General features: G+C 36.3%; 1 protein-coding gene across 1 annotated transcript in view; it reads right to left on the bottom strand.

Annotated features, from left to right (window-relative positions):
• Window positions 1-2,988: 2,988 nt before the first annotated feature.
• The window catches only part of LOC150075102 (uncharacterized), a 59,175-nt gene continuing 50,220 nt past the window's right edge, over window positions 2,989-11,943 (bottom strand). Inside the window, exon 3 of the mRNA XM_090388840.1 lies at window positions 2,989-4,058. Within this exon, the coding sequence (XP_090244966.1) occupies window positions 2,989-4,044 (1,056 nt within the window). The 5' untranslated portion in view covers window positions 4,045-4,058. The remainder of the gene's footprint in view (window positions 4,059-11,943) is intronic.

The following is an 11,943-nucleotide window of genomic DNA, read 5'->3' as shown; positions in this document are numbered from 1 at the left end:
ATGATATGAGTAGTTTGAAAAATGAATAAATATGGGAAAGAGATTTCTTGGTCAAAAAAGAATTCAAAAAAGAGCATCTGTGTGAAGTGGAAGAACTCATACTACTGGACAATGGTTTTAGGAAAACAACTGCCCATCACCTTATTAGTTGACATGGATATGGGTACTTGCATATGGAAAAGTAACCATGTATAATCACACATCATACCATAATTCTTTAGGAGAGTTTTTAATTTTTCAATAAAGAACCTTGAAATTACTCTTTCCATTAGTGGCATAATACATGAATTGCTTACATTAAGTGTTAATATTACAATCTATACATTATTTTCTGTTGTGCAAAATTGTTCTAGTAATATGTTTTACTATTTTTATTACACTTCAGTGTATTTTAAGTAGTACAGAGGTGCTGAAATCCAAGTATAAGTGACATTTAATAGACCTTATCTTCTCAAAAAATGATCAATAATTTGGAACAGTTTTGTTTATAGAAATAATAATAAAAAAAACATGTAAAGCGAGGAGGGGAATTTCACCACCACATAAACATTGGGTTTGAACTGTTCAAGTACTGATCTAAAAGTAAATCAAATTAAAATTCTATTATTAAAAAAACTAAATCCTGAAATTTAACAAAATGTCAGACTAAAAAAATGTCTGACATTTTATTACTGCTGCCCATCTTCCTAAAAAGATGGCTCATTTTTAAAAGTTAACACTATAAGTACTACTTTGACATGACAGAACAGTGATCACTCCAATTAACAGTTATTGTGCATTAACAAAAAAGTTGGACAAAAAAAATAAATAAAAAACACGGAACAGAATACTGTTAAATGTGCACACGGATATTATACAAACAAATATCATTTGCTGGAGTACTTAGTTTCATTAAGATTTGCATGCACACATTATACACAATATAAAACAACAAAAAGGATTTAAACACACAACCACAAACCATTATGGGCACAATAATACATTAAAATCTAAAGCACAAAAGTTGAGTGGCTAAAGTAAAGAAAGAGACTTTCTTACTATTGGCAAACTGCTTTCTTGTTAATCGCTGATCAATATGAATTACTATGTCAATTTATCATCTGTTATGCCCACATCAATCAATTTATCATCTGTTATGCAAACGTAAATCACTTTATCATCTGTTACTCACATATTACTTAATCAGCAGGTCTATAAACTTATTTACTATTACGATATTGTTAATTTTATGCAACCAACCATTGCAAATTATGTAAATTACTGAAACTAAACATATTTGGTTTGCTGTTGGGATTGTCTTCATTTCTTCACGCATCCATTTAAAATTCCAATTAAGCAGCTAGTTATATCACTTGTTGAATGCTATTAAACATCATCCAATGGCATAGAAGATACTTAGCTTTTAATCCTGCATTCAGTAGCAATCTATGTGTGTTAGTGTTGTTTAATTTATACACTCTTAGCTGACCATGTTGTAATTTTATAAATAGTTTTAACTTTTATACCTCTATGCAAAATATGCCATTGTTAAAAAATTATCAAGCAGTATGTGACTAATTTACATCAGAGCTGTTTTACATGCAAAAGCATGTAAAACAGCTGGGTGTAATGCTGCACGATTTTAACCAACAGCATATGAGGATATCTAGTTTAACTTTTGTTCCTATATATAGGATATTAAAAATGGTGGTGGTTAAAAAATTTCCAAGAGGCACGCAACTTTCTAACTTCCACTGGACCACTTTTATGTGAGTCTCATATATTTGCCTGTAGGCGACATAACCAAACTGTCACCATGGCAACAAAGTGTATGCTGTAATTTTAGGTGCAGACCTGTGATGTATAACCACAATAACCACATTTGCTGTGGGAAGTTTTCTTTGTGTAGTGTAAGTCTTCAAATGGCAGAATGAACATTCCTGCTTGGCAGCTGGTTATAATGGCCACCAGCAACTGTTTCTAAATAAATTTAAACATTTCAAACATTTTAAAAACACCAACGTCTTAAAAATAATAGGTTACATTAAGATAGTGTAGAGAAATCTGCAAAATGGCTGTTAGTAGAACAGATTCAAATATCATACAAATGAGCAGTTTCGTCATTGCTGACAATACAACGTTCATACTCACTGTGAGAGTGCTCACCAAATTGCACCTTGTTGCTTTGTAGAAAATTATGCTGCTGACTGAGCACTATGTTCTTCACCTCCATTTGCATTTTGTTGTCACAGGTATCGGAACACTGATGACCAAGCACAAATGCTCTCCATTTACCAAGCATGTAGTGGGATGTTGCCAATGGTTTTCATCTCTCTCTTTACCTGCGCCAGTTAAATTACAAAGACTTTCAAAAATTGTATTTCTATAGATCCTATAAAGAAATCAACTTTGCTTCTGCACACAAATGAAATTTAAGTATGACCACTTCATATAAAAGCCTATATCAGCAAAAAACAAAAATTCACTATTCTCTTCCAAAGAGATCCCAAAGCTTTGTCAAGGAGGGCCACTCAATAGAGGCACATCAGTGGAAATTGCATAATAAAATTCAATATAATGAAGTATATTTAGACATGTTAGATGATGACTGCACTGAAGACCACATGCAACAATTAGAGCCGCAAGAGGTCATAGGACAGGAGTGGCTCAACTGTGTACACAGTCCTTTATGATATCACAATTTAAGGAAAACAGTCAGGATATATAAAATACCACAAAAATGGCAAAGTAGCTGGAAAGAGTTGAGAGGGGAGCAGAACTTTTTATTTCATTTTTGCTTTGAGTGCAAATACTGTTGAGCCACTTCTGACCACAAGCCAAGCTTTGGGAACCCTTGATTTCATTAAATCACACTTAATACCAAAGTCACTAAAAATCAATCCATATGGAATTTTCTTAACCTCACCATCAACATTAAACAAGTCATAATAAGAACTTCAAAAAACAACTTCTTAAAAATGTTAACAGCAGAAAACCAACTATGTACTTTTATAATGCTGTATTAGCAATTTGAGGCTTGGATTTTTCCTCTTCAGCACCAGGTAGTACTTCAGTTAAAATGACAACTTCATATGGTGAACAATCTTCAAGATGGAGAGCACAACATAGCCAACCATAGAATCCCTTCTCCCAATCTAGCAATTCTCTCTTCCAGCAATCAAAATGCCAAGATACTTGGATAACAGCAGCATAAATTCCTAAGCCTAGGGTAGATATTATTATAAGAAATGGATAAAATATAATTAACAATGGGCTTACAAATATTTTATGTGCAACAGTTTTCTTTTCACTAAATAGAATTAGGATGTTGTACCAAGTCATAGTACCCATGTAAAATGAATAAGCACCAGATAAGATAAAAACAAATGGGACTAGTAAACAACTAAGCAAAAATACATGAGGTCCTTTTCTTACACCAAAAAAGCATCTGTCATCCTCAGTTTTTTGCTGGGATATAATACTGTGTTCCAACTCATCCAATTCTTCACGAGACATCTGAACTCTCATATCCATTGTCTGCCCTTTTTTCCTCCCTCTCTTAATGGTTCCTGTCATAGTGACATAGCTACCTCCAATAGATCCATCAGAAGAAATGGAATGGGAATTCAGTGCTGATCTTTCATTTGAAAGATCTGTTTCGGTGAAGCCACTGTCAGTGATATGTAAACAGTCCGAAAAATCGCTACTGTGTTCTTCACATTCTTCATTTTTGGCTTCAGAAACTTTGTTTATTTGATCCTGATAAGTAACAGAACGTCTTCCAGGTGAAATGTGCTTCCGAGGTGGATGCGAGTTTGGATGAATTTTAACATTTACCCTATCAGTGCCGAGCTCAGTTTGCAAAGCATGGTGGTGAAGTTTTCTGTTGGCTCTATGATCTACTTTATTACAACTTTGAGGTGAGTGACTAGCAATGCTGTTAGTACTATTATTTGTAATACCTATAGTATGCATACTGTGCAAGCTGTCAGTACTGGACTTGGATGACTTAGAGTTCCTCTTACGTGGAGGTACAAAAATAGGCCTTTCTGTTATTTCCATCATAGCCCAAAATTGACCTGAAAAAGTAAAAAAAATATACATATCTATAAAATTACTGAAAAGCATATTCTAAATCTAAATTATTCAGTTACAAAAATATGTGAGCAGTTTATTGCATGTATTTTATGAGATGGCAGAATAAATAATAACAAGAGAGGTATAACAACAGCAAGTGAATATAAAGGCAACAACACACAATGGACACAGTACTCACAAAATATTCTGTTTGTTGTGCCCACAACAAATAATTAGAAATGAAGCAAACATGTCATTTTGTATGTTTCCTTTTCTTCCTACTGACATGAAAGTTAACTGCAGCTAATTAGACTTAAAACATTTAACAACACCATTACTAGAATCAGGTTGACTGGTCATTCAAACTTACCTTGTGTAAATCAGCAAGGTCGGCTTCTTATCCTTCCTAGTGTAGGATAACCAAACATCAGTTCTCCAGTATTTGTCCAAGGCTTTCAAGTGTTTTGTCATATAATCCCAAGAGTTTTTTTTTTTTTTTTTGGAAAGCATAAATGGCCTGGTTTTTTAGAAATTTTAAACTATGATTTACCTAGCAGATTTTCTTTAATTGCAGTAATTCATTTTCAATCTCAAACTAGATCTACCAAATATGACCTTATAAAAGGCATTTGCATTTATAATGCTGGAAAAACCACTTATGTGCATAAATCCACTAAGAGTTAATTCTAAGGAAATAAGGATGACAGCTAAGCATATATTTCCCTTCATTCTCTTCTATCTATAAACAGTCTTTGTAATGAAGATTGAGTGCACCCCACTGTGCCATCCTGCAAAATATCCACCTATAAGCTTTGAAACAGAATTCCATACAGACAGTGGCCAGACCATCTGTGTTGTGCAGTGGAACAATTTGCCTTACCTTCATTGATCTCACTGAAAAATGCAATATTTTCATTCCTAGTTCACTGAACTGGTAATAACAGAGTATAATTTATAATTTTGGGATTTTTGTTCGTTAGAAGGTATAAGAAATTACTGGCACATTCAAAAACTTGGTTAAGTTCTCACCAAGTGATCAGCAGCATTAAAAATTTTTGAAGCACAGTAAATGCAGCTTATTGTGATCACAGATAATGTTATCACTTTTATGAAGTCCTGATCAGACATATACACAGAAAAAAAGAAAAGATGTTTATTGTAATCAGTACTTTAGTTTTTATCACTTTTTTTTTGCCTTATTGTGATTTATGCATGTGCTGTGGAAGTGATTACGTAACATCCCAATTTGATCTTGAATTCTGACACATTACGTGTCTAGTTTCTGCTGTTGCTTTGGTCAGTTTATATGGTTCTCGGTGTCATTACTTTTTGCAAAAGTACTATCTCTGATCTGACTATTTTATAGCAGTGCATTAACTTTTCTAATTCTTGATTTTAATATTTTCTTTATTTGTTTTTAATAATTTGTATGGATTTCAAGAAACATTATGAAAGTTTCACCTTTAGTGATGACTTTCTCCAAAAAGTGGACAGTCAAAGTATTTTATATTACTAGATTTTAATGATTTCTTTCTGTCTACTTCTACCTTTTTCTATACACATTTTTGCTCTGCATCAATAAACAATATTGAACAGCTTCATTCTTGTTTCATCAATTACTGTTGTCGATTAAGCTGTGTCATGAAGTGATCACAACAAGCAGCATCCACTGTATTTGAAGGAATTTTTTTTCTTTTAGAAGAAAATTTGCTGAAATTTACTGTAAATTTTTTTTTTAAAAACTATTAAGTGAAGCATACATCCAGGTTATGCAGAGTGTGCTTTGGATATTCAGCAAGTATCCAGTAAAAATTAAATAATTTGAAAACTGCATAACAGAGGTCATGAATTATGGGTAGACTGAAATGCTTAAATTACACAATGAAGAAAAATTCATTTTCTCTTTGCAAACTTTTAACTGATTACAAATTCAGGGTGAAGAAATTATATCATTTAACAATAAATTATTTGTTATGTATAAAACAACTTGTGAATACCTAGAAAAAGGGGCAATCAATTCAAATTTATGGAATGGATGGATGGTTTTAAGAAGTACACCAGTTTTGGGAGGAAATACCAAATTAGATAAACTGACAAAAAATTAAGTTTTCTTTGCTAAAAATTTATCTTAGTAGAGTTGAAAAGAGAATGATGATTGATGCATTTAAACTAAACTTTCTCCTCTTTAATAAATATTTCTGTTTGATTGTTTGATTTTTAGAGTATATCAAAAAGCTTTCATTGCCTTTTTTTTTTTTTTTTTTTTTAATTTTTCCACATTTTCAGCTTTAAAACTCTTTTTAAAAGTTTCAGAAGTCAACATCTGGTCAGCTTATTTAGTGTGATATCAATTTTTTTTCTTCATTTATACATATTTTATTTATTTTGTTTTATTCTTAAGCATATAACAGATTTTGTTTAAATGCCTGGGTTTGAATATCTGAAGAAACAATTATCCCTCCAGTGATGATGACAGTGCTTGGGCTTAAACTGAAGACAGTGCAGAGAAGCATTATTTTAAAAATGATATTTCAATTTTTTGCAATGACATGAATTTAAGTTTCACTCTGTTCCTTAATTATAAATATTTGAATCACACAGCCTGATACAATTTAATATACACAAAGTCTGATAGGTTTTATTACAGTAATTACCTAATAGGTTTTATTACAGCCTAATTAGGGCTTTAATGTACATGATGTTAGTTAAGTTTCCAATCTGAAGTTTTCTTCCAGTCTATAAATTCAATAAATCCATTCACTGCTTGACACAAGGTTGCTAAGGGCTATTTTTTGTTTGATAATAGAACCAATTAGTTTTGAAACTGGACACAACAAAGCCTCAAGTTTTTAATGGATAACAGATTTGCCAAATGGGTGAGTTAGTTATTTGGTTTTTAGGAGCATTAGCAACTAAGGCCATACTGCACCGGGATATCCGGTGGTCATTCCCTGACCTTTCCACATCCTCCGTATTTGGTAGTGACGGGCTTGAACCCCGGTCTAATCAAGCGTGGGCTACGCACTGCTGCTCCTTCCCACCTGGCTACGGAGGCGCCAAAACCAATTGGGTGATGCTATTCAATTAAAAAGACTAGCATTAGCATTAGTAGAGGCATTTGATGCAAGAAAGCAAGCTTATGCAGCATCAGTCAAAAAAAAAAAAAACCACTTCCACTTCACCCCTCTGTTTGTTCAAAATACCTGTCCAGCTGAGCCTTAAACTTATTTAGGCTATCAACCTCCACACTACAAGGGATGGAAGTCTCTTCCACCAACCAACCACCCGCTGGCTAAAGGCAAATTTCCGCACGTCTATTCTACATCTGTCTTTCCTCAATTTTAATTTATGCCCTCTCAGGTGATTATTCTGAGCTAGAGGAAGAATCCCATCAGCATTGAGCATGCTCAAACCATTCAAGGCTTTATACACCTCTATCAGATCACCTCGCTGGTGCCTAGTCTCCAGACACTGTAATTTGCAAAACTTAAGCCTTTCTTCGTAAGAGCACCCCTTTGTTCCATTCACTAATCTTGTTGCCCTTCTCTGTACTCGTTCCAGCAGCTCTACATCCTTCTTGAAATGAGGCCTCCAGACCTGTATACAGTACTCTAGGTGTGGCCTGACCATTGCCTTATACAAGGGAATAATCACCTCCTTATCCCTGCTGGAAAAATTCCTGTATATCATTGACAATACTCCATGAGCTACTCTTGCAGCCCGTCTGCACTGCTCACAGAACTTCATATCTGCCTGCACAACCACCCCCAAGTCCCTTTCATTCTCTACCACTGTCAGTGTAGTACCACAGAGTTGATACGTTGCTCTGGGGTTGCTGTTTCCCATGTGTAGTACTTTACATTTGTCAATGTTAAACTTCATTTGCCACCTCTCAGCCCATCTGCTCAACCTTTCCAGATCCTGTTGCAGCAGCATAGTGTCAGTAGTGTCCTTGACAACCCTGCCAACCTTTGTATCGTCTGCAAACTTGGACATTAAGCTTGATATACCATCATCAATATCATTTATAAATACAGAAAACAATAATGGACCCAACACTGAGCCCTGAGGGACTCCACTAATAACATTAGTCCACGATGAGCAGTGTCCATTGATTACCACTCTCTGTCTTCTCCCCCTCAACCACCCCTTTATCCATAGCAACAATTTGCCTCCAATGTCACACTGCTCCAATTTGTGTAGAAGTCTTCCATGTGTAACAGTATCAAAAGCCTTTCTAAGATCCAAGTATATAATATCAAAGCTATTCCCTGCATCCAGTTCTTTTGTGACTGCATCATAATATCCAATCAAATTGGTCAGGCAAGACTTCCCCTTAACAAAACCATGCTGTGTCCGAGCTATAACTGAAGTCTTGTCTAAATGATCCTGCAGTGCTTCTTTAACCAGTGCCTCCATTAATTTTCCTGGAACAGAAGTTAAGCTCACAGGTCTATAATTATTTGTGTCAGCCTTTGATCCTCCTTTGTGAATTGGGGTCACATTTGCACATTTCCACTCTATGGGTACCTCCCCTGAGTCCAAGGAAGCTCTCATAATTATGGCTAAGGGTTTGCTTACTTCCTTTGCTGCCTCCTTTAATATAACTGGATAGATCCCATCCACCCCGGGTGCCTTTCTTGTGTTTATCTTCAACAGTTTCTCCTCCACTTTACTCCCAGTTATTTGAAGATTCTGTAGCTTACTGCTAGAGCTGAATACACCTCTGGCATTCCCCTCGCTGAATAACTCCTCATGTGTGAATGTCGATGCAAAATATTCATTTAGTTTGTTAGCTACCTGAGCAGGATCATCAACAGTTGACCCATCAATATCAAGTGGACCAATCTGATTCATCCCCTTCCTTCCAGAGTTTACATAAGTAAAGAACTCTTTGCTGTTTTTCTTTGCATCCCTTGCCAAGGATTTCTCGTAATCTGCCTTTGCCTGCCTAACCTCCTTTGTAACTTGGTTGCACATCAACTTGTATCTATCACAGGCTTCTGTTTCATGTGTTAATTTGTAAGTATCCCATGCATTTTTCTTCTCTGCCATATGCCTCATTAGTTCATCTGACATCCATTTTGGCCTAAACCTTGAACAATATTTCTTAGTTGGTATGTAAAGCCTAGTAGCTTCCAAGATAAGTTCTTTGAATGCTTCCCATTTTGAATTTGCTCTTGGTAACATCATCAGTTGTTCCCACTGTATAGAATTTAAATACTGTCTCAGTCCATCGTAGTCACCTTTACGGAAGCAATAACCCTTCCCTTTACCCCTAATGGTAGTTACCTCTTTCAGTAAATCCCACTTCAGCACACTGTGATCACTGCCACCTAGTGGTTCATTTATCTGCAGATTCTTAATGCATGAAGAATCACTGCTGATAATCAAATCAAGAGTATTACTCCCTCTAGTTGCCTCCCGAACATGCTGATGTAGAAAACAATCATCCAATAAATCCACAAAAGCCCTGCTAGTGTATGAGTGACCAGCCCCCAAATTCCAATCAAGATCTGGGAAATTAAAATCTCCCATTATAAGACTCTCTGATAATATCCAATCAAATTGGTCAGGTTGGCTCCCAGCAGTCTCTGAATACATGCACCTGTTCCTATAGCACACTCCTACTCTCAATTTTGATCTCCCAATGCTCATGTCACACCAAACTGACTCAACACTGCACTGTCCAGCGATGTCGACTGGCTTCACTTCCTTGGTTTTTATGTGTTTCTTAACTAATAGCATAACCCCTTCCTATCCTGTCTATCCTTTCTGTAGACGTTGTACTCCCCAAATTCCAGTTCTCCATCCCTTATATCTGTGTGACACCACATCTCTGATATCCCAACAATATCTGCCTTTGATGTTTTGAGCAATACCTCAAATTCATCAAATTTATTTACTAAACTCCTAGCATTGGTGTACACGCAAGTATACCTGCACCTGTTTCTATTCTTAGCTACCCTAACACAACCCATGTGTTTACTTGTACCGCAATGGCTCCCAGCAGTCTCTGAAATATCATGCATCTTGTTTTTCAGGCTTGTGCTCATTCTAATAGAAGCAGTGCAAGAATCTCTTTCACCTCTGCCAGTGGCTACTGTCAATCTATTGGTCTTTGTCTCCCCCCAAGCCAGCAGTTTTCCGACCCACCTAACACTGCCTCGATAGCATCAGCAAATATTCTTGCACCCTTTCTATTTAAGTGTATCGCATCCCTGTAGAAGCAATCTCTCCTGTTAACAAGTACAGTCCGGGCTGAAAAAAATTCTACCCCTTGAGCCTTGCACAATCTTTCCAGGGCCGAATTGATCGACAAGGCTCTCATCATATACTCCCTCCTATCGTGTCTGGGCAGAATTGCAGACACTTTCAATTTCAACCCTTTTTTATTTTTATCCTCAACAATTTCTCCTCCACTTTCCTCTCAGTTATTACAAAATCATCTAGCTCACTGCCAGAGTTTACTTCACCTCTGGCATTCCCCTTCCTGAATAATGCCTCATGTGTGAATGTAGATGCAAAATACTCGTTTAGTTTGTTAGCCACCTGAGCAGGATCATCAACAGTTGAACCATCAATATCCATGGACCAATCTGATTCATCTCTTTCCTTCTAGAGTTTACATAGGTAAAGAACTCTTTTCTGTTTTTCTTTGCATCCTTTGCCAAGGATTTCTCATAATCTGCCTTTGCCTGCCTAATCTCCTTTGTGACTTGGTTACAGACCAGCTTATATCTATCAAAGGCTTCCATGTCACCCATTAATTTATATGTATCCAATATGTCTCATTAGTTCATCTGACATCCATTTAGGCCTAAACTTTGAACAATATTTCTTAGTTGGTATGCAAAGCCTAGTAGCTTCCAAGATAAATTTTTTGAATGCTTCCCATTTTGAATTTGCTGTTGGTAACATCATCAGTTGTTCCCACTGTTTGAAGTGCTTCCGTAGCAGGTGGGCAGGAGCAGCAGTGCGTAGCACACGCTTCTTGATTAGACCAGGGTTCAAGTCCGTGACCACCAAATACGGGGGATGCGGAAAGGTCAGGGAATGACCACCACATATTCCGGAGTAGTATGGCCTTAGTTACTAATGCTTCTAAAAACCAAATAACAAACAACCACTGTATAGAATTTAAATACTGTCTCAGACCATCGTAGTTGCCTTTACGAAAGCAAAAACCCTTCCCTTTACCCCTGATAGTAGTTACCTCTTTGAGTAAATCCCACTTCAGCACACTGTGATCACTGCCACATAGTGGTTCCTTTATCTGAAGATTCTTAATGCATGAAGAATCACTACTGATAATCAGATCAAGAGTATTACTCCCTCTAGTTGCCTCCCAAACATGCTGATGTAGAAAACAATCATCCAATAAATCCACAAAAGCCTTGCTAGTGTGCGAGTGACCAATCCACAAATTTCGGTCAATATCTGGGAAATTAAAATCCCCCATTATAAGACTCTCTGATTTACTGGCCCACTATTTCCCTGTACAGTTTCTTATTATACTCATCAGAGTCATTAGGCCTATAGCACACTCCCACTCTCAATTTTGATCTCCCAATGCTTAGGTCACACCAAACTGACTCGACACTGTACTGTCCAGCGATGTCGACTGGCTTCACTTCCTTGGATTTTATGTGTTTCTTAACTAATAGCATAATCCCTCCTCCCTTCCTATCCTGTCTATCCTTTCTGTACACATTGTACTCCTCAAATTCCAGTTCTGCCTTCCTTATATCTGTGTGACACCACGTCTCTGATATCCCAACAATATCTGCCTTTGATGTTTTGAGCAATATCTCAAATTCATCAAATTTATTTACCAAACTCCTAGCATTGGTGTACACACAAGTATACATGCACCTGTTCCTATTC

Source organism: Mastigoproctus giganteus, chromosome 14 (assembly GCF_048544385.1).
Source record: "Mastigoproctus giganteus isolate SK-2022 chromosome 14, ASM4854438v1, whole genome shotgun sequence".
Classification (NCBI taxonomy): Eukaryota; Metazoa; Arthropoda; class Arachnida; order Uropygi; family Thelyphonidae; genus Mastigoproctus; species Mastigoproctus giganteus.
Note: the sequence above shows the minus strand (reverse complement) of the source record. Positions and strands in the feature narration are given on the sequence as shown.